The 25,560-nt window shown below is 32.9% G+C and overlaps 1 protein-coding gene across 1 annotated transcript; it reads right to left on the bottom strand.

Annotated features, from left to right (window-relative positions):
- Positions 1-10,828: 10,828 nt before the first annotated feature.
- LOC105341702 (guanine nucleotide-binding protein subunit alpha-12) lies at positions 10,829-23,740 on the bottom strand. Its single transcript, XM_011448364.4, has 3 exons — positions 23,237-23,740; positions 14,846-14,896; positions 10,829-14,647 (listed from the first exon to the last, which is right to left on the bottom strand). The coding sequence occupies exons 1-3, from the start codon at positions 23,696-23,698 to the stop codon at positions 14,078-14,080; spliced, it is 1,083 nt and encodes a 360-aa protein (XP_011446666.3). The 5' UTR covers positions 23,699-23,740; the 3' UTR covers positions 10,829-14,077.
- Between the last annotated feature and the right edge of the window lie 1,820 nt (positions 23,741-25,560).

Here is a 25,560-nt window from a genome sequence, read left to right on the forward strand (position 1 = left end):
TCATTGCATTGTGCACAGAATCTACTAGCGTATGATAGATTGGTTATAATGCTAGTCACTGGTGGATACTTCAATTTATCAACACTATCTGCCTCTTTTTCACACTTTTCTTTAATGAGTTGATCAGTTCCATGCGGACAGCTTTTAATCATAAGAAACGATGATCTCTGATCTCGACTTTCGTCTTGCATTGCATGAACAAAGGTGACGTTATCACAGACTAGGCCACTTTGTGCAAAGTATTTGTCTGGACAGCAATCTCCTCTCCCAAAGCACAAATTGTCACAAAAGCAATCAGGACACAGTTTGTGACTTTTTGAAATCTCAAAATTTAGATCAATATCGCTGAATTGAGAGATGTTGCAAAAATTTCCTGCTCCACACATTGTAAGATAATTCATCAATAGATTTGTGAAATTTAAGGACCTCGAATTAACGAGGTTGGTATTTGTAAAAAAGTGAATGCACAATACTTTTATAAGGCGATTCATCTTCTCCTCTAAATGGTCTGTAATATTATTGTATTAATTATAAGATTGAAGCTATTTTAAACATATAAAATATTAATAAGTTCCATATTATTTTATCAAATAACACAATATAAATAGATATCTTAAGTAATAAAATGTGATGCAATACCAAGGTGTTTTATAGAAAAATCGATGACATGAAGTTACAAGAAATGTATTAACTCGTATCATAAATCACCAGTCATAAAATAAATAATGCTTCATTTAGAATTTCAAAAATGAAGTCAATTTAAACCAGCGACCACAAAAGGGTATAATTTATTAATGCTAATTAGTCAGTAGAACAGTTTACAATTTACCCGCGCATCATATGTTGCTTGCATATAGAATTTTGAAAGGATTTTGAATTGAATTCAGAAGATGCAAAGTTCATGAAAACTAAACAGAAAGAGTTCCAGATCTAAATGACTGCAAGTTACTGCATCTATAATTCTTCATTAAACTTAATTTTGAAATACAATCAGGTATACAATATTACACAAAAAGGCAAACATATCAGAAAAGTTTACTTACATTCAGCTATAGTGCTATAACACAGGGTACTTGCCTCCAAATTAATTGGATAACTAGATAGAAAAAAATATTTATCAATAAATAATGATAAGAAAAGCAGTTGTTAAGGGCCAAATATAGCTTTGCAACTGTTCCATTGTTGTTGTTTTTTTTTTAACTTTGTTTGTAGCATATTGGTAAACATTAAATTGTATGACTAAAAATGAGAAAAAAATACATCACATGTGGTTTATAATTCAGCATCATATAATTTTTTATTTATTTATCTCTAGATGCAATTAAAAATTAAAACATAATGATAATGGTTTTGCTTTTTCAAGTCAATAATGACAGACCAAATTCTACGCTATATATATTTTTTATAAAAAAAAAAGTAATATATCTATCATATTATCTAAATTATTTTAACTTTTTTATTTTACTGTCATAAAGTCCACATTTTAGCCTGTAAACAATGGAATCTGTAGTTGTTTAAAACGATGAGTTTTTTAAATGGATTATTGATAAATGGCGGACATTTGCGTCACATTTTATGAACGTGCGACTAAGTCAATGCAGATTACTTAATGCTAGTGAACTGATTTGAAGTGATTTTTTATTAAAGGAAATGATAAGCTTTAAACAACCTTTATTGTTACGTAAAGCACTTCTTTATTCGTTTTCAGTTCACAACAAAGGATCTACTATATTAAATCATCACATATAAAATAACATATACATTCTGTATATCTATACTACTATATTAAAATAATAGACTCGATTTTTTTAGCTTTAATACCGATAAATCGGAAGAGTACTGTCTTTTGTTTTATATATTTTAAACGTCATTGGTACTTGAAGATAACCAATTTGTTTTTATTTTTTCTCAATCAAGCTTCATTAATTAATAATCAACGAAAATTCCTCCAAAAATTCCGGAAATCATCTGATTTTTTTGGATTTTACAATCTTGCGCATGCGCATTACTGCTACATTACGGGTATATGGGGGCATTTTAACTGTGGTAAGGGCCTTTCCAGAGACACAGTTAGATTATTTCAACTCAGCAGAGTGTAGTGAAATTAATAGAATTATTGTAGGCTTGAAGTTTGGTTATGCAAATATCAACAATATATGGTGTTTCGATGTATCTATTTTGTAAATGTCCGATATCATATGCAATGTCAACCCGTGTACGCACGGGTCAAAGTCTAGTTCCAAATAATTACTCAATGCTACATGAAAGAGGTGTATTCAGGTAGTATGCAAGTAATTCGATTATCGCAGACTTCGCACCATGGTAAATATTACTATTTTTATGTAGGCAACTGTTTTCAACACAAGCTCAGGGCTTAGTAACAGTTGTAATTATTTGTTGAAGGATAATATGATGTACAGCCGTCTTCCTCAGAATCTAGGTGTACCTTATCATTATGTACGATGCTAATTGTGAGATATTGGTTATGAAACTTTAACTTTGTTGAAGGAAAACAATCTAATTTTATCTACTTGATTTTTAGAGTGCCGATTTGCCAGCTAGCAACATATAATCTGCTTTTTAAAAAGTCCTTGCTATAAAAATCGTACAAAGAATTGAAAATAATTGCCTTTCGTATAAAAATGACATCCCATGGCCTTGAATGATTTTTGAAGATCTAGTGGAAAAACGGGTACCAAACTGAACATCTTATATTAAGCAAAACTAAAGAGAAAACCAAAACCAATTATATCAGTTTTCTTTAGCACTTATCATGAACATGTTAAGAAAATCATATAAACCATAAAATAGTAATATATATAGAAAGAGCTAACCTACCTTCTTGTCTTCAGTCACAGACTTTTTTAAAGTTTATGATTAAATTTTTAAAAAAAATCTTTTAAATTAAATAAACTATCACAAATAAGCATAATTATTCACTGTACCCTTTTGCAAAATGAAGCTAAGTATGAACATTTTCCATGAATGTGGAAGGTTTGATAAGCAGGTAGCACCATCATCAATTAGTTTAATTATGCAATATTTATATCTAAAAGCCAATTTATAAAAGTACGATTAAACAGGCGATTGATTACTCCTCATATAGCTTGCACTAATTTGATATTTAATTTATTTATTATAATAAATTGATGATGTTGGATATCCCTTAAGCAGATTAAGCAGATGAATAAACCATAGATAGCTAGAGATGTCTCGAATATCATGGGGACAATAATCATGATTATTTAATAAGAAACGGGGGATGTCATGAAGAACTGAAGATAATATTTCAAAAATGTATAATTATCATTCATAAGTTTTCCCAGTAGATATGAATATTATCATCAGTCAAACATGATGTATGTGTATCCTAGTTCTACCCCGAGGTACAACATAAAAATAAAGTAAATCAACTTATGAAACCACGGTGTCACCGAGGATTGATTAGCAATTAAACATAATTGCTTTATACGACATTCCATTTATCAAAGATATTGAAATACAAATATTTAACATTCATTTAGAATAATACTACTTTTTTGATATATGTCTGATATATCAAATAACTAAAGATACTTTATTCTTATGTATGGCTCAAGATAAAAAAATATATTATTTTCGTTTTCGATTACAAAATATTAATATGTTAAAGCATATAACAAGACACCAGTAAGCGAGGTAAATATCATAATTATAGGTATTTTTAAAAATGTTGAGATTTTATGATCAAAAAAGTGCTTTTCAAATCAGTTTCAAAAAATATAAAGAATGTGTTATTTAATTGTGCCTATTTAACGCTGTTTCCAATAAACCAAAACTGTGACAGAATAATAAGGAGCATGAAAGATAACATGGAGACTTATGCGACAGATTCTTCATAGGTATTATTTGGGTTCTAAGATTTAATGTCACTTATCGTGAAACGATTCCTATATCATGTCTATATGAATCTCAATTATGTTTTTATTAATGATCGGAAAGGTGCCTATTGAAAACACTGAATCCCGATCTATTCAGTTTAAATGAATTGTTTAAAATTGTATTTAAGTATAATATTAAAGCAATAAGAAATCATTCATTGAGTGATCAAATAAGGTCGTGGGGTGATCATATTCAATAAAATTATTATATCATTTATGATAGATTTGATTGCGCCCGACGCTCGTATTTAATCACCTAAAAATACATTCAAAGAATGATTCCTTATTACTCATATTTATATAATTTTCAGATGCCAATGCCACTAAGTTTCAACTGATAAAACATCGAGTTAATGTCAAACGTCTGCCAGCAAAACGCGTCACACCTCCACGTTTAGTGCCCCTGGAAATGCTTCGGTAGCCGAGTGACAGAGGTAAAAGACGAGCCTCCGGTGCCTTTTAATAACTGTAATATGCGGCTAAGGGAAGGAACACCTCAAAAGAAAGCTCCCCCCCCCCCCGAAGTCCAGTGAATTTTTCCATGGCTAATTAGCAGACAGAGCAAAGTACTCATGATCACGGAAACCAAAAATGCATAGAGTACAAAGCAGGAAAACGACCATCTGTGTTGAGCACCAATGCCGAGGACAACAGAAAATATCCATGTGGATGGAAACCAATTTGAAGTCACTATGCACACTAAATAACTTACATAGGAACAATACAGGTAAAACAGCTCAGTTAGAACGTGAGATGGATGATACCGACTGGATATAATTGGGCTTTGAATGGAAAAACTAATGCTATACTCAAAAAGAGAAGATGGATTTCACCAAGAAGGATTTGGAATAATAATGCTGATAAAGAAAGCAAAGCAATTCCGAGTGGAATGGAAACCCATAAATGAAAGATTGATATATGCAAGATTTATACAACAAACTTAAATATTGGTGTGACTGTTGTACTGGTATTTTCTTCTACAAATGAACGCTTTGAAGGGACAAAAGAATCATTCATGGAACAAGTACAGGAAGATATCAATAACATTCCAAATTATGACGTTGATAAACCGTCTATCACAGGATCTAGATTTCAATGCGAAGTTTGGTAGAAACAACGAAAGACATGAAAGTGCCTTGGGAAAACATTGAATAGGAGAACGAATTTAAAATCGAGAGCAATTATTCCACCAATGCGACAATATTTCCCCACACACCTGGACATAGATCACATCGAATACACCCTATAAAGAGAAACACAATCAAATTAATCATGTGCTTATATCTTAACAACACAGAGCATCTGTCTCAGACACAAGAGCAATGAGAAAAATCTGATGAAAGCAGTAAAGTTTAGACAGAAATATAGTGCAAATACACAAGAAAGAAGTTTGATTTTACAAAACTCCAACAGTCTGAGAAAGAGTGCATTCACAATGGAACTGAAAACTGATTTAAAATCCGAGAGGAACCTAAAATTGTGGAAGGTATCTAGGGAAGTATAAGAAATGGCTACATGGAAACAGCATATACCATAGCGAGGTTAAAAAAAGGTCAGAAATCATGTATAAGCAGAGATTCATAAAGGTTAATAAAAGAAAGGAAACAGCTAAAACTTTAGCTTAACAACAGCAGATCAGAACGAATGAAAACTAACGTAAAGTAAAAAAAAAATAGAGCATCAAAGATACTAGTAGAAAGGAAAAAGGCAGTATGATGAATGACAGAAGATAATGGACAGAAGGTATGATTATTGAAGCAGAAAGAGTGGACAAAAATGGCTGTCACATAAAGACTAAGTATGAAATAACAAGAGTGCTAAATAATGATAGCAAAAGCACGACAACTGCAAAAAGGGATAAAGACAGCAATATCCTCAGTTAGTAGCCAAGAGTTAAAAAAGAAAAGGTGGATAGAGATCGAGTTTTCTACCAATACTAGTGTATAATCTCCCACAACATAATCAATCACTTGAAGCTTAAAGTTAACATTTCGGGTATAGATGAAATCTATACTAAATGATATGAAAAGAAGAAATTGTAAAGGCTTTAAAGAAACGTAAGAATGGGAAACTTTGTGGAGTTGATGGGACAACAGCCGATGTATTGAAAGCAGACACAAAAACTCATTACTAGTATTTAGAAACATTTGTTCAACTATTTGAAACCAGAAACTATACCAGCAGCTTCAAACAAAAGTCTAATTGTAATAATTCCCCCAAAAAGTGATATATATATATATATATATTTACGATGATAAGAAGCATTTGATTTCAGTCATAGAGAGTGTCTATCGTCCATCATGAGGTTTTATTGCATCCCAGATAAACTCATCAGAATGGTGAAACTTCTAAATGAGCAATTCCAATGTGCTGTCCCGATTGATGGTGAAGCATCTGACTGGTTTCAGGTAACAACTGGATTGAAACATGGACGAGCCATGCATGTCGTTATTCCTATATCCGGTGCTCATAAACTTCATAATGAAGAAAACCGCTGATGAGGAGATATCAGAAATAAGGTTGGGCTTGAAAACAAAACTCGAAGAGATAACCTTTGCAGACGACCTTGCTCTACTTTCCTCAAGATTCAAGTTAGCCTAAGAATAAACACCGAGAAAACAAAAGTAATAAAACTTAACTCTAACTTACCTGACGCAATAAAGACTGAGGAACAATACCTTCAGGATGAAGATACGATACGTTTTACCTTGTAGGATAAAAAATATCAAAAGAAGGAGCTGACGAGGACATTAAAAACAGAATGGAAAAGCCATGCAAATTTCAATTTACATAGCTCAGTGAGATTTAGAGCTCTTCAAAAAGTTCCATTCATACAGAATTTAAATTATTTAAGACATTGGTCCTGTTAGCTGTATTAGGTGAAAGCGAAACTTGGAAAATAACAGAACAAGACAAAAAGATCTTCGATACCATAATAGATGCCTGAGAAAAATCTTAAAAGTAAGATGGCTTAACAAAATCTCAAATGAAGAACTACATCGAATAACAAATACAACGATAGCGATGATTACACACAGAAAGTAGAACTGGATTGGCCATGTACTAAGAATGGAAAACACAAGGATATAGTTATACATTCAATGTTTATTTCCCCTAATGTTTGCACTGGAAATCTGCGACGTTCAATTTCCTATGAAAACACTTTGGCGCAGGAGCACAAATGTAAGCATCATCACGCGTTTTGAATAAATTTATTTCATATATTGTAAGATTATCATAAATTACAGGTTCAAATTTACATAATCAATTTGAAATATAAAAAAATTTAAATTATTATTCGTTAATAAAAAAGATTTTTTTCTACAAAGTTTCTGAACTATATTTTTAGTCGCGGAAGCGAACTAAATATTCGGCAGTGGGCGACATAACACTCTAGGGCTTTCCTGTCACCTCGGGGCAAATATTCTGGTATGTCGCCCTCGAAGTCATGTAATATATGTTATATAACATTTTTAAAAATAAAAATATGTTTAAGAATATATTTACCTTATTAACAGGTGTATTTTAATTATTAATGCATCTTCATATCTTACGAATCAATTTTCTTTTAAAATACCGATCGATGCTTTCAAAAAGAAGATTATTTTTCAAATTAAACAATTAAAGGAAGTTTCTCTGAATAGCAGACACTGTCATGCCATTCACGTAATTAATATGCAGAATTATTGCACGCGAGGGTGATATAGCAGTTTCGGGAGGGCGATATAACCATTTCCTGTGAAATATAACTTTTTCAGGTAGGGCAATATAACTATTTCCGGTGTGATTCAGCAATTTACAGGGCAAAGTAATAAAATTATCTCATTTGTGACATAACGAGAAAACTTATTCAAAAATGTTATATAACGTGTTAATATGGTTGTTCCATGTAGGTTTCATATCCCTGACTAAGAGCGTATATAACATTAAAGAGACGATACACAAATACTTCATACAAATAAAAACAATATGAATATAAACATTGAATGCTTATTTTGGATGTCATCGGTCCAATAACGCAACAAGACTGTGCAGACAAATTATCACACCGCGCTAACGAGTGCGCGGTACTATAATTAATTTTTTCTGCACAGCCTTGGTATGTTATAGGACTGACGACATCCCCCCCCCCAAAAAAAAAAAAAATAATAAGCATCAAATGTTTAAATGTACTACTGCAGTGACATATCAGCCTATAACAAGGGGCACAAAGTAGGAACGGTTACAGCTGCATGAGGTGGGATACTAGTAGCTGGACATCAGCAAGGGCAGCAGACAGAAGCAGTTCTCGGGCCCGAAAATGATAGCTGAGGTGCATAATGCTCTTTTTTCCGCAAGTATGAAAAGCTTGTAATGATACTATGTGTATCTTTATTTTGTAATGTCGTGAGAGAATACATGTATATAAATCAAATCATATAATTTGCATCTTCAGACATTATTTAAAGACTTTTACAAAAATTTCAATTCGTAAAGATTATAAGATATGTTTACGGATTTTCTGCCTCACTATTTCTTAATATTTCAATATTCATAAAACTTCGTAACCAAAATTGTACAAAAGGTGCTAAATGCTCTAGTTAGCTTTCCTGATCATTTTTTGACCATGGTCCGTCTGTTTGTCCGTCTGTAAACTTTTTACATTTTTAAATTCACCCCCATAACCACTTCTTAACATACTTGGCACAAAGCATCCCGCATAAAAGATATTTAAAGTTCATTAAAATGTAGAGTGTGTACTTTTTTCAAGGAACATAATTTAGAATTATTGAAAATTTATTTGATTTTTTTTAAAGATCGGATCTTGTGTTATAAAAATTTCTTCAGATATTTAAAATAAATTCCAATTTTCATTTAGAGAGCTTCTATATTTATCATATTAGCCATTTTTTTTTTTGTATATTAAAAACGTTTCCTACATTTTGACTTGAAATGTCCATGTGTCAACTAAACAGATAGAAGACATATAAAAGAAATTCAAAAAAAACTTTCATTTTCAAAAGTAAAAAAATGGAAAATTTCTATGTCCATTAACAGCAATAGTAACTACTTATACTGACATTCTATTAGCATGATCTGATGAAGTGTAGTGGATAAAGAGGTATGAAATTTCTCTGAGATTATTTCGTTGGTATATTTATTGATATTTACAATAATTTAAGTAAAGGAGAAAATTCGAAAACTGTCCATTCTGTGAGAGAAAGAACTGTTCGAGGCCCGAAGGGCCGAGAACAGTTCTTTTTCTCACAGAATGGACGGTTTGAGGATTTTATCCTACTTAAAACATTTTCTCTATTGTTAACTTAATAAACTGTCTCAGGTGTTGGCTTAAATATTTGTTAAGATTACGTAACACTATTGATTGTCCATTTACAAAACAACAACAAAAGGGGTGAAATAATGGTGTATTGTTGAACTTAATGGACAGTGCCAGGTAAGTTCATATTTAAATGAAACTTAAGGTGATTTCTGACTACTACTCTCTGGGTAAAACTCAATGAGAAAAGATGTCTTCATCAGATGGAGAAGGTATATTTTTGACGCAATCAAAATTTAGAGATCCAGAAGAAAGTGTAAATACAGATAGCATTTTGAGTGACATTTAGGGGGAAACTCAAGTGATGGAAAAGGGGCAAATTCAAGTGATGGCCAGTGTAAAAAAAAAATGAAAATGTGCGATCCCTGCAATTCCATAGGAATAAATAGAGAAAATCTTTTGAATCAGATCTTCCTCTCAACGTCTGAAAAACAAAATGGGTTTAATGTTTAAAACAGGAATATGTGCCGAACAGTTTAAAGATCTTTTAAAACAAGATATACTCCATTTACTAGTAGTTGATAATTTGTATTTGATACCATGAATGATTTGATAAGAGTCATGGCTTTTGTTGTTAAGGTGAGCGATGTGGTCCTTGGGCCTCATGTTAAAAATCAAAATTTTCCAGAGAGTAAAAACTGTGAACTTACATAAATAAATGTCATTCTGTCGATTTGAACTTATCTACTGTAATATGTTGTTTTAATTAAATATTACATGTTAAAATTTGCCAAAACGATTTTACAACAAAACAAAGTATATGGCTGCATTTAAGATTGGAAGTTCTGGTTTGTTTACCCGAGTTTAAGATTATACGATTCATAACATGTCATATACAAACTATGGCATCAATATTATCAAAGAACCTGCTTTTGAATTGGATTATTCTTGTTAAAGCACATATCATGTAAATTTTGTCAAAATCCGATTATTTTATATCTTATTTAAAACAATGTTTGCAGTTTGGTGATCAATGTTGTGTTGTAGTTTAGTCATTAAAAAAGAATGGAATCTATGCATGCAAAATTATGTTTTTGAAAGGCATTAAAATTGTTTCAATTTATTTACCCAAAAACCCCCCTGCTATGTCTAATTTTATGTACATTGTCAAACTATGGTTTTATTTTCTGTAGAAATATTGATGTACAAAGTTTTGTAAAACAAACTTTACATAACAGGGTAATATTTATTCTCTCTAGATGCACTTATTGAAAGCTAAACTGAGCCGACTTTATAAATAAATTTGTTCATTACTCTTTCTCCAGCTGTAACATATGACCTAAATAGATGTTATTATACAGGAAATATGGCGTTCTGACAAACACGGAATGAAAATAGCAAAATTCAAAGTACTTGTACTTATTTCAAGCAGGTTAGTTTTATCATTAAGTTGTTAAAATATTTATTTCACCATTATGTTACTGAGTTTCTACTTATGAATTTCATGAGCTAAAAAATAAGTGGTGCACATGTTTTCCTTACAATAAATATATCCCATTTAATACGCTTTCAACAGCTGTTGGAATCAACAACTTCAGCAAGTTCAGAAATAGATCAATACAAATAAAAAAAAAACCAAAAAACACAAACAGATAGCATAGATAGATTTTAATCTAAACTTTCTATATGTCATTTAAGTATTGTTTACATGCGGATATACAACTGTTGTTCCTGCCTGGATAACAATTAAAGGTGTTTCCAGGCAACGCAATTGAAAAGCCAATCTCAGAAAAAATACCAGGCCCCATCATTTTGTGTCAAGAACTGTTTTTTTTTTTCTTTCAATTTCTGGTAGCTCTGGTTTAGTATTGTTTTCTCTTGCTCAACTATGTAAATTATTTTTTTTTTAAATCTCCATTTTTATACAGTGAAGATTTTACAGAGAATATTATTATGAGAAATTGCACAACATTAAAGAACAGTATTTGTAATACACAAATTTGACCCAAGTAGAAAATATTCCAAATTAGAGCCGCTCAGTAGCAACAAGAAAAAAAATTGATGTATTAATCAAAGAAGGAAAAAAATAAATATAATGCAAGTTGTAGTAATGTTACACAATATTATGAAACATTAGCATATACATAGAAAAGAAATCAATTTAAACAAATGCTTGAACAACTAGATTACCGTAGCTTAATAAATGGAAATTTTGGCTTGATATATCGTGCTTCCAATTTAACTCCCTAATAACGGTGGGATGAGGAATATCTGATGAAATATATATATGACACAAGTTGTATACAACATGCAACAGATTACAAAGAAAAACAAAATGCTTTGTAAAACCAAGTTCTATAACTCAGTAACTGTGAGTGAAACTAGAGTTGTCTTTTTTAATACACTGAAAAATGCACCAACAAGCAAACCTGATTGTACCTTACTTAAATAGAACATTATTGAGCAAAAAATGATGCCTGGAACAACACAAAGTACACCATGAAATATAAAATAGGCAGAGAAGTCTAGACCTGGCTGCAAAAATGACAGGAAAATATTTTTGTCCTCAGCAGATAGATAAATACTGACAACCATTAGTCCCCAAAATAAAAATGACGTAGAATAACAAGGTATATGACTGTCTTAAAATATTAGATGAAAACTATAAAAAGTAGTAATAGTACAGGCGTAAAAATATATCGTGTAACAGGGCACGGGTAAAATGAGGAACCCCAAAAAGGAGCAGCATTGTTGTTTGTAATGAAAATCAGGATAATCATAGATTTTGAGCTCAATAGCTACATCTCTTATACTCTTTTTAAGAGCTATTGACATTCATTTCATGTTATGCAATAAGCAAAGTTGAAATATCTACCAAAAAAATCAATAGGTGATCGTTGAGTAATAATAAGTGGATAAATAACCAACAGTGTAAATGAGGCACTTAAACAAATGGTACTCCATCTTTGGTCTTTGAAAATATTCACAGACCAATTGTCTTTCTGCTTCTAATAAACAGGATGAAGGATAGAAAAGCACAGTCTCTTGCAGATGATACAACACATATATATTAACCATTTTCTGATTATAAGTTTCTCTGTCTTTCTCTCTCTCTCTCTCTCTCTCTCTCTCTCTCTGATCCAAATACTCTCACATCAGTTAAATATCTTTTATTCTTAATGTATAAGCTTCTTTCTAAATTATTGATCCCTTTTAAATAAAGAAAAAATTTATCAAGTCGATCTGGTCAGTTTCAAAAATAACCACAAATCAATGAATGTACAATTAACTTATACTCTGAATGCTTAATGCACATAAACCAAATTTCAAGGACCAGGGTCAATGACCATCAGACATGATGATCAGATCCAGTCAGAAATTCCTTCTGTGTCATAGACCAGAAAGCCAGCATGTTGAACACTGTATGAATATGTAGTACACAAGCTATTACTACAACACAAAAACCTCACTACATGTAACTTTTGACGTTATTGTAAACATCTCTGAACGTTTTTGGGGGAGGAAGCAGCCAAGAGGATATTGAGGGAAGTCTTCAAGTTGAGGATTGAGTTTCAAAGTTCTCGATGACTGATCAAGTGTGTAGCACAGAGAGTGTACATATAAAGCACCAAACAAACCCAGCCCTGCTACGACAGGAGCCGAGAGTGTAAATCAATGTACAAGAAACTCTCAAATTATGCAAACCAAAACTACAACCTTAAAATGTCAACTCAATCTTGCTATGATCAATATACATCAAAGTTCCTTGTGATAGTGTCCCGACACTTATCTAACACGAATGTCTTTCATCCACTATAAGCTTTTTATATTACTATGAACGAACACTACAACTCATTATAATACTTGATAAATACTTGGAAAAGTAGTTTGACTCTGTCACCATTCACTATCCATTACGTATATGCAAAATAAATTATAAATTACTGATTTTCAACCAACACAATTTCATAAGGACCTGTTCATGTTTACCATGGGGCTGTTACAATCTATTTCTAAAAATTAATTATAAGTTTACCAAAAAAAAAAATACACTACTAGCAATGACTTAAGGAGACTGGATGGTCAACAAACTTAACCATCAGATATACCTTAAATTTTTAGATATGATTTGTTAAGCTATAAACTACATGTATTATTTAGTTAAGAAAAAATCCATAAAATTTAGCTCTTAAATCTGAGTATTTTCCTATATCTTTATATAGAGCTCTTCTTCTAAAGGAGATCAGAACAGTCTAAAAATGGCCACAACCATCCAGCCTTCTTAATGAAATAGGAAATTCTGCATGTGCAAATGACAGTTGGATAAATTGTCAGGACTAACTAATCTTATAAAACTATAAGGCTTTCTTGTTAATAGAGATATTTCCCCCACCTCCATCATTTAACGATTACAAGTAAGTATGCACTCAAATACACTGTAAAATCATACAATATCTTTGATCACTGTGTTAACAATATTGCGTTTGTTTATATACATGCACACAGTACATCTACACCGTTATAAACATCTGACACATCTGAAACAATGTTTCACATCTTTCCACAGAATTTCACGACCACAAAGACAACAAGCCACAAAGTCAATAGTACACCCTTCTATCATGGACTAGATATATGAATATGTAGATTTCAGTGAATCTCTCTCTTTCTCTCTCGCTCTCTCGCTTACATACTGCTCACAAATTTTGCACATGACACTGTTGCCACATGAAGCCACAAGAAGCAGGTTCCCCCGTTGGGAGCCTCTGTGTATCTTACTGACAGTAGCTGACCCCCTCAGGTACCCCTGTCGCTGACAGGTGTCCCCTGGACCGATTCAGGCAATCCATATTGGCTTGTTTTGATTTCCTGATTTCACAACACTTGTAACCAGCCAGCCTCATTGTAGCATTAGTGACTTGAGGTTTTCTTGCAGAATCGTGTCCTTTACCGCTTGAAACACAAAGCGTACATTGTCAGTGTCTATGGCAGTCGTGAAATGATGAAACAGAGGTTTACTCCTGTCCTTTCGCTTCTCGTCGAACATTGTCAGCAGAAAGTTCTGTACGTGTTCTAGGTTATGGGGGTCGCCTGGGAAATCGGGGAAGTAGTCTTTGACGCTAACATGCTTGATCTTTTCTTTTAATAAGTCAAATTTGTTCAGAAAGAGAATTATGGACACACTACAAAATGTCTTGTTGTTGATGATTGTTTCAAAGATGTCACAGGACTCCTGCAGGCGATTCGTCTTCCTGTCCTCTAAAAGCACTTGATCGAATTCACTGGAGGATGCTAGGAACAGAATGGAGGTGATGCTCTCGAAGCACTGGAACCATTTTTGTCTCTGTGACCTTTGACCTCCGACATCCACAAACAGGAACGGTACGCCGCTGATGTCAATCATGTGTTCTATGATGCCTTTGGTCGCCTTTCTAGCATGTAGAATATCGAGTTTCGTCGGTATATAACCCTAAATAATAAAAAAAAAATTTTTTATTTCAATGTACAATACAATGTATCTAATCTTTACAAATTTATGGTTTAACATAAAAATGAATTGTGCATTTTTTTTTTATGTTTCATATTGTTTGGGGAAAATATAATGTTTTACAAATTAATACAGCTTTTTTTGTTGTTGTTTAACTGCATGGTGCTGAAAACCACTTACTGGTTGTCCAATGCGATTCAAATCATCCATAAAGTACTTCAAGGAGTCTCCCTGAAAAAAAGAAGAGTGTTAGGCATTATCAACAAAACTGGAAACAATAACCAATTTCCTTTTTTGTATAAATAAACCAGTAATGTTTACTGATATTAAACACCAGGGAGGAGAATACTAATGAAATAGCTATGGTGAAGTTAAATTAAAACCGGGCACCTGCATGCACAACAATGATAGACTGTATGCATTTTAAAAATGTGTGAAGTCTAGATATTCTAAAATCCCTTCCAATCAGACATGAATATTGTAGACTAGCACACCAAGGTTGCTCGATACTGTCAACAGTTGATAGTACAAATGGTTGTTGGACTAGGTACTGCAAATAAAGCTGACACATTAACATTGAACAGATTTGTTAATATGGTAGTAAAAATGGTGGGATAAGATTAATATTCCACCAAAGTGCTGGGGTCTCCTGTCAAGGATGAGACTTTGTCAAGTAGAAGAGTGTGAACATTGCCCCTGAAGTCATGTGATTCATATTTTGTGACAGTAACTCTTTGCATGATTTTTTGGTTATAAAGCACCAAGTTTCCATCGTATTTGATCTTAGTTCCGTTCACCATGGGTTCATTTTTATATGGGTCCATGTTTTCATGGCCCTGTAAGACAGAAAACGCCCAGTACATGGTTGACTATCACTGATGAATTCATTGTTTGATACCTGGGTGATCAGGTGAAGAGTGACCAATACTGGACTTTTAAAGTTTCCTAGCCCAGGGGCTATACTCCTTTCTCTCTCGTCTAAACTTTGTGGATCTTAACAGGGTTTTTTTCCTTTATCAGTGGTTCAGGGTTTTATCTCCATACAGATAATATTAGATTTTTCCCACCTAGAGAGGCAGGCATTGATGAGAGTGTGAAGAGAGCATGGCTCAGAGGACGTACTTGTGTATATTCTGAACCTTTCAAACCATAAGAACACTAAGGCAACCAAATCATTGTGTAATGTTTTCCTGGTAAATAAACCCAACCTACAAACTAATTCATCATTGTGTGCAATAGATACAATGCTCTCTATCTAATACACGTACGATGAATGTAAAACGCAATTCAGTCGAATTATTTGTTCAATCAGAAACAGGTCCTTATACGCTGCCACCATGACCCACCCAGTCTGTCACTTCTTAAGTCGAGGTAGTCTTACTTTAACTACTCCTCTGGTACAAAAGGGACTCTGTGACAAAAATTACTTCTAACAAAATTGATTCCTCGATATCCAAGTGTTTGATGAAATGAGACAGAGGAATTAACGACTCCAACACTTGGTCTGTTCAAGATTTCTGGTCTAGTAATGGAGATAGGCCTGATCTAGTCACAATTTAAACTTCAGTTCACGATAATCACCAAGTGTAAGGTGGGAAAAACTTGCTGTGGGATAATATTTGCTCTAAAAGGATGCCAATTGTTAAGCATGTGTTTATCACATCCGAACAACAATCAAGAAACAAAATTGGTATTCCTACTAATGAAAACGACTCAAATAATTATAATTTTTGCCCACTATTTGATCGATCATCATGAAATAAACTTGACAAATTTAAAAAAAGCTAGCATTGAGTTTTACTAGAATGCAAATATTAAACTGAAATGTTTACATGCTGTTGCAGATGTCAAGTTTGGAAACACTGAGGGAAAATATACAAAGTACAATGGCAAAACATGTCTAATTAATCAGGGTCAGCAAAGACGTTCGGAAATTGTCTATTTCTCAGGACTACGAGAAATACATGCTCAGATAATTTCCAATGGACCATTCCCTACTTTTTCCAAAAATAAGACAAGATATCAAAAGACAGACTTGCATCACTTCACTTACAGATTTGGCAATGTTCTAGATTTTTATTTTTTTTTGTGGGTGGGGAGGGGGGGAATGGAGGCACCACTAATGTATGGTTGCTTGCAAGTATCAAAATGTAGATAATTTAATTCACAGTGGAGACAGGTAGAAGTAATCAATAATCCATAATCATGAGGATGAAAAGATCAAGGTTAAACTGTGATGGCTCAAGTACTCATACTGACAAAATCAGTTGCTGGGAAGTGTTAATCAATTCCACATATGCTTTTAGTTTCTAAGACAATTACTGCTATAACAATTACAACTCCAATAATTTGCACTTGCCACAATGCCACTATATAATACAACAAATAAACATGCTGTCTATTAAAACATGGCACAGCTGTGCAACTGCTGTAAATATACTTGTATCTTAAACTGCACCTGATTCTGATGTAAAAAAAAATAAACAATATAAAAATCAATTAAACATAATCGTTAGAAATCAAATTCTAACAAATTCATAACTCATACACAATCAGGAAATCCACTGCCAATATAGAATACAAAGATCTGTATGAATATATAATTGTGTATTACGATTGAGACAAGCAATAAAATAATCTTTTTTGCTTTTTATGCCAATTTTGAATACAAGTTCAGTATGGAAAAGTGTCTTAATTTATGTTATCTATAACAACTGGCTGACCAGAATCGGGACTTCCTATGTACTACTCATGACCTACACTACTGATTATATACAGGTACATGTACTTAAAATGAATTTTTGATTAGTGTGTATTACTGTTGAGTTCTACCCTCTACAAAAATAAAATAATACTCTCAAGTCATGCGACTTTGCAATTAATGGGAAAAAATAAAACTGTAATCTAAAGGGACAGAACTTCTGCAAATTTTTGGCATTAAATTTTTGGCAATTAAATTTTTTTCAAATTCAACCGTGACATAAATTTTCTCACTGAATTCTCAAAGTTTTTACAGAAGAATCTTTACAAAATTAATTATGGTACAATCAAATGTATTTAGCACTGAATCTATGAAATATGGTTCATGTAGAAACCCGATGCCTCATTTCAAAGCCATAACATTTCAGTGTCAAACTTTGATAAACAATCACTTATAGTGAAAAGTAAGACACTTATTTTAGGGAGACAGGGTAAAGAGTGCATACATATATACAGACACTTGTTATTTTCCAGATTCAATAACACATTCAATACCGCAATCAGTGTGTGTATCACAAAATCAAAAGGTTATGATTAGAAATTTTCTCTTAAACAGTCTGCTGACATATATTTCAAATGATAATCGTTGTTAATACCATGTGAACAAATGATGCTAATTGAGTGTTGACAACAGAAACACACTGGACTGGCATCTCATTGGACCATCACAGAAACAGTTTTAACAACATGGACATTACAAAAAATGTTTCCAACTGGGCACCAAGGGATATCTAATTGTTTGCCAGGGGAGATCCAAGGCCTATCTTCAGTAATTGACAATGTAAATTTAAATTTTCCAGGGGTTCTACCCCCCCCCCCCCCCCCAGCTCTCTAGATCCACACATTAAAAATGTCCATTTAATAAAACTGTTAAACTGATTTGTTGAAAACTAATACAAAATGTTACCACATCTCAAACAACTGTGTATAGCAATCAGTGTTAAACACCTGCATACTGTCTGTGCACATACAGCTGTCCTTGACTGGTTAACCATACACAAGAAAAAGATTTGATTTCTTATTTAATCCACAATATAAGTTAAATTCGAGCACACATACTAAATGTTGCATTTGACCAATATCTTAATTAACATAATATAAGTTAATGTACTCAATCTGTTGCAATTAGACCAATATCTAAATTAATTAAATATCTAATAATCTGATCTATATGAACTTCTTGATGAAATAAAATCGGTGATAAACTTGATATTGAGGAAAATCCAACTGATTATAAACATACATGTATGACATACTAAATAATGTTTGAGGCTTTAAACTTTCAACTTATTAGTATAGAATATATATATTATTAAATATTGCATGTTAGCAAACTGGGAAGTTACATGTAGGGTATGCATATATATATAACATTGAAAATGGTCACCCTGAGGAAACCATGGTTGACAATTCAATATTTACACATTAGTTTTTTATACCGGTAATATGAAAATTGAACAAGTTTAATCATAGTGCTCCTACATGTGTAAGTTTCATGTATTATGGACAAAGGTAGCTTAATCATAGTGCTCCTACATGTTTAAGGCATTACGATTAAAAGAAACCTTAATCTTGTTAAAACTGTGAAGAGATCAATGCTATATTGGAATACTAAGAAGGGGTGACTTTCATTCAAAACCTTGAAAGACCTTCAGCCTCTCTCACATATCCTTCTGACAGGATCGAAACAAAACAAGCTGAACATTTCTCATTTTTTCATTGATATTTATTAAACCTCTTTAGATTTCAAAGATATAAAATTTACAATCATGTAACAAAAACATGCCGTTGTTTATAGATGTGTGAGAAAGCTTTACTGCAATTGGTCAGATTTCTTCTCAAAAGTGAAAAGAAGCCAATAGAAATAGGCCATTAACTATTCATGAGATCGAAAAAAAATTTAGCTAGTTGGCCCAGTCATAAGCATTTGTGACACTGGCCATGTGTTTCCCATGATAAATTTTCATAAAAACAATTTTAACTATTATTATCACATATGTTATCAGTATATAAATTGTCAGACATGTGTTATCCCAATTTAAGTCAGTGCTGTGCAATACACACTTTTGAATCCAGTATTACCATTACAATTTCATATACTGTGTTTTGTATATATATGTGAGGCCATTGTGGACTGATTAAATTTACCTGCATGATCACTTTTGAGGCTACCTGTCTTAAAACAAGAAGCATTTTAAAACCAAATCATGGAAGAACAACTATTTGCTACAAGTGGGGTCTAACCAGCGTGCATACCTGGTATTATTGTGCATGTTTATACTTCAATTTGATAAGGCATATTGCAGTTTCAATCCAGGGCAGCTGTTCTCACTGAGAATTAAAAAAATGAATCGGTTGCTTCCTGGACGCAACCTGCAAGAGTTTTATTTCTTATCTTTTGATCTGTAAGCAATTTTTAACTGCTCTTTGACCAGTGTGAGGGCCGAAAATGTTCAATAGCTCAAGCATCATACCACATGTATACCAAACAGTGATATGTCCTGTTCAATATAGCTCAACATACCACACACCAAACATTGATTTGTTCTGTTCAATAGATGAACATACCACATATCAACCACTGATATGTTTTTCCAATCATCTGGAAGTGTAAGAGAACAGAGAAGTAAAGAGAAGTGTGTAAAATAAACATATCAGGCATGGAATCAAAAGATGTATCATTAAAAACATACCTAGACACACATGCTTCTGTTGCATACAAACCCCTATGCCCCTCCAACTACATACACATGTAATTTCTTATTTTTAGGTGGAGGAAAGGGGTTACAGATATCTTTTCACTTTCTTCCTGAGCTTAGATTTCTTTGGGATATATGTTTAAATGTCACTTGGAGCAAGGGCTGGTCATGAACAAAAATCTTTGAAATGCCAATATTACACACACTTCAAATGATCTATTACATCAGTTCAAGTTTTGATCACACTAAATTATTATCACTGCTGCATATATTTACTAAACAGAAGAAGCCTTCAATACCCCACCTTAAATATGTATGCCAACAAGGAAGAAAACTTCTCATTCTGTTTGACAAGGGAAGTATGTTGCAAATTAGCAAATAAATTTTCATCTACCAGGTACATTAACCTATTGAATTACCCATCCAATAAGTGTGCAGCTTGATAGGTTTTATCCACGTGAGTTGTCCAAATGGTACATTTTTCTTCAATTTAAAATGTAGTGAATGTGCTTCCCGCATTACAAAAATCACAAGTCAAAATTGATATAAGTCAGGTACATATACCATTAAATCAAAACATGTTTAAAAGATTACTTGCTGGTGGGACAATTTCTTCTTTGTTCAAAAAACTTTAAGAGGAGAAGTTTGAAGAGTACAATAACTCATTATATTGCTACAGAATCAGGCCACCTTTTAAAAACTTTATGTAATTAACTCTTATCTCAGCGTTTAAACTTTTGGTTTGTGTATATTGATATTAAGGAAGTTCTAATTTTAAAAAGGTGCCCAAGAAAAGTTTACATGTAATTCAAACAATTGTAATCAAAGAAAAAATAAATGGAGGCTGCAGACATTCCTCTTAACAAAAAAGATGATGCCAATGATAATTTGGTTATATATTGATGGTTGGCCAGGAGAGGGCACACAAAATTATGTAAAGGTGATCGTCATCCTTGTGTTTCACTGAAGGAGAAGATACCCAGTGATATAATAGCATTAAAGGCTTAACCTAGTGTTTTTAACCTTGATATAGTGTTTTTTAACTTTACGTGTTGATATCTGAATGTTTTCACAAATTCAAATGTTTCAACTAGAGGTCAGGTTGGAGGAAGTCTTGTTTTTAATGAAATGCAAGAGATATTATGAGTGTCTGTGAAATGAAGACATATATGTCATGTCTATTTATATACCAGTAACTGAATTTCACGGTATCATGTACCTGTATAGATATTTATGTAGTTAGAAGTAACATATAAAACACTGAGCAAGTTCAGTTCAGTATTTTTATGATTATTCAGATATTTTTATTTGGTTCTAAACATAATGCTAAATATGTACTGGTATCTTGAGCAGCTAAAAAGGAAGATTAATACTTGAAACATGTTTTTGCAAAAGTTGCACTTGATCAGATAATATAATGACACTGAAGATGAATATAAAAGCACCAGCATTCTTTACTTAGTCTTCCTAATTGATTTCAAATTTATATCATGGAGGATTGAAGAAGATCCAGTGTAACATTATAGTTCAGCAAGATATATTTCACAAATTTTAACATGAATGCAATGCCTACAACATTGTCATTTGTACGTCGGTATTTACTATTTGAAAATGTTCGTTAAAAAGGATTCTACACTCGAATACAAACCAGACCAGAATAGAAATCAGGAAAACATGAACCAAAAACAAAGAAAAAACAAACAGCTGCAGTGTTCTGTCATTTTGGAGAACTGTTGCAGGAGAATTAGGTGCGCATCAAACTGTTATACTCCAATTAATGAACTACATCAAAAATAAAATGTGAAAGTATTTTTGGAACTGGCATTTCTGAATGGTATGGATTTGTACCCAAGTGAAATGGAGCTCATATATTTTTTTTTTCTGTGAGCGTCATATTTAGCTCGGATTCAAACATTTCAAAATCCTTAAGTCCTGGGAATCCTATATAAAATTATTCTAGTGCAGAGAACCTTGTAATGTACTGCAAATATCATTTGAATTCATTTCATGTACAAAAAATGAAAATAGTGATAGCTAGGCTCTAATGATATTACCAGAAGATAAAATTCAAACTTGACAGAGATTGAATACTGGGTATATTTTTGGTTCCTACCAAACTGGGCCCACAATAACCTGTAATTGCATAACTTGGAAATTCGCATTCTTGAAAGAACCAAAAAACATAACTGTCAGAGCTTCCGACTCTTTACTTCAATATCCAGAAATTACAGATTCCAGTTATTAGATCTATAACCAACTTATGATGTAGAATGGTCTTATTTTTGCCCTTTTACTGTCCCATATTTTTTAACATTTACTCATTACACACAACTGTATGATCGATTCTCTTGTATATGACGGGTTTTTTTTAAAGATTATCTTTCATCATAGTTTTCCTAATCTATATAAAAGCATTTCTATCACTTAAATGATCTGGTGGTGTGATCTTATTCACTTTCAATTCAAATGACTTGTCAGACAAAAAGAAGGAATAATATACCAGAAGTGTACATACATGCACGGATATATTACTTATAATGTACAGTACCTAATCTGATATTCTGCCAATGATATGCTGCATTTGCCTCAATGATCTCTACATAACACATTGATCTCTACATAACACATCGTGAAGTGGTTTAGATAAGTGGACATAAAATTATGGTGATAATTAAATCAACACTCCCAAGAGATACATGTACAGTGTATTGAAACTTTGATAAAGCGTCCAAGAGAGACTGCATGAAAAATGAAATATCAAAATCAAATTTAAACAATTTAAATGAATAACAACATTATCACCTCATTGACCTCTCCCATGTTTATATCAATATGTCATATAGGAGTGAATAATGGGCATACCTGTAAGTACCTTACTTATTGATTTCATGATTTGATATTCTACAATTTCTCCACCTTAAATTACATTTTAATGCATGATTATGCAGAATATGTGATATTTTTGTCCTCTTATAAAAGTAATGACTACTCTTGATTCTGCATTTCATAGCATAGCACCTGCAACTTATTTCATCATTAATCTACCTGGCAGATCAGATGAAGAGACAGGCGTTTAAATTTACCAGATCTCTATACTGTAAGATAAACCTACCAACTGGAATTCCCTCCTTCTGTCATAGGCGGCTTGAATCCCTTTATCCTGCCAAAGGCACCTCATCGGCTCTACATACTGCACGAATGATGTCTCATCCAGTTTTGTTGACGTATTGTAACTAAAAACAAAGGCGCCGTGCTTGGCATTCTCTTGATCTCCCCAAGGAATGGCGAGCTTTTCCCGAGCATCAATCAGAACTCTCAAACCTTTCACTGCGTTGCCATATATCACACTTTTAAATTCCTTGATGGACTCGTCGTCGAAATCTTGCCCATGGATGATTCTCATTTGCTTTAAGAATGTACTTTTACCACTTTCGCCTGCACCGAGCAAGAGAATTTTAATTGTTCGTCTAAACTGTGCCTTTTCTTTGGCGATAAGCCTATCTATATCCTTACTTCGGCTTTTCTGTTCTTTTTCCTGATCCGACATACAACAAGACATGACAATGTCGGCCATTTTGCCCTCATAACACACCCATGACGTCAGAAACCCAAACTTCCGGTTATATCTAGGTCAAGTTTCTACTTTCAGTTTCACTGAGTAGAAATGTCACTCAGCGTGCTCAGAGGATTGGCAGAGATGTCTCATTTGTCGAAGTCATTCATGCTACACTGAAGCAATAGAGTTTTACCGTTGATATGCTAATGAGATTGTTATTCTTCCTCAGTTCATTTGGTGTTTTGGATTTTGCATAGTTAGTGTAGAAGCATGCCTCTAAATAATAATTATACAAATATGAGAATTGTCACTGCGTACAATCACATGCATCTGAATGATAGAAAGGGTAGAATTTTTCGATATTTGACTTATTAAGCGACTGATTGATAAAAATTCAGGTGCCTGTGGTACAATTTATCAACTGTTGCAATATCTACGATGTATTGACCGTTAATGTACATGTGATTGGTTATTTCATTACGTTAAATTCGCACTCCTGAATCCGTTACAGCAACAAAACCCAATGCAGATGTTTAGCAGATTTTATATATCACTCTCTGGAGAGAAGTACAAAGTATTTGTATGTTTCCATCCTGATTTAAGGTATTATTAATTACTCAGTTCCCTTGGGTTCCTTAGGCCTTAGGGCATTTGTAGATGTATCATTGTAGGAAGCTAGGTGTGGAGTTTCTGACCAAAATAATGTTCCTTCTGATTTAATTTATTCATTTGTTTTAAATTACCAAGATTTGGGCATAAATTGTGTATAGCTGTGAAATTGGCTTTTGTTTGTCGAGATATGATTTAGATTAGATGGATTTGGCAGTAATTGAAGAGCTTCTAGGTTTTAAGGAAGCATGGCTTCTTTTTTTGTTAAGTATGTTATCTGTTGGTAGAGTATATTATATAAACAGTCATCATCAAAAGGCCATGCAAATAATCTATGTTGGTGAGATATCAGAAAGAAACAATGAGTAAAAGCTCAATGTCGATGGTTGTAATATTCATTAATTGGTAGAAGCCATCGTCATGATCATGCTCTTCTTTTTAACTTTGCAAAAACTTTGTGCGTAGTAGATACGCTGGTAGAGAAGACTTTTAGGAATGAGTTAGTTGTGACCCGTTTCAAACATCACCAGTAATTTTTCAAATTTTGTATCTTGTGAGTCGCTGTACTCCATTAATAATTGTCCATAATGTGTTGTCAGTTTTTTGGTTAACAACTGTAAATTTTTACTACTATGGCAATATTGTTCCCATTTTTGGGAGTTGATTTTAATCAACTCTCCTATGCAGTTACTCTGGCAAACGGAAAGTGAAACAGTGTTTGGACCTAAGCACAAATCATCACCGCTGACAAGACTTAGTTCTTGAAAATAATAGAAAAATTCAAAGTAATGTATGCTGAAGCATTGTTTTTCAAGGAAACTTATCAATAAACACTTTGAAAATAGTCAGATTTTATATAATACGAACAACTAAGATATTTTTATAGGCTCATGTAATCCTACGCCAGAGTATAATATAGCCTCGTTTAACCAAACACTCGGCATTCTCCGTAAATCTCCGACAAGCAGAAAGGCTCTCTTGCTTGTCGGAGATTAACGGAGACAGCCGAGCGTCTGGTTGAACGAGACTAGAGTTCGATATCAATAGTGCTTGGATCCATAAAATTTTTAGAATTGCTTTGATTACTTATACACAGTTTGAAATCTATCTTTAAATATTACACAACATGATTCATATGGGGTTTCGAGAAATTCTTGTCGGAAAAGTCTAAAATTCATATAATGAAAAAGTGCGTAATTCAAATACAGACTAGACACTAATTGCCATGCAAGATAAGTTGATTTTAAAATGAATGATAATTGATAAAATCA

This window comes from Magallana gigas, chromosome 7, assembly GCF_963853765.1.
Source record: "Magallana gigas chromosome 7, xbMagGiga1.1, whole genome shotgun sequence".
Lineage (NCBI taxonomy): Eukaryota > Metazoa > Mollusca > Bivalvia > Ostreida > Ostreidae > Magallana > Magallana gigas.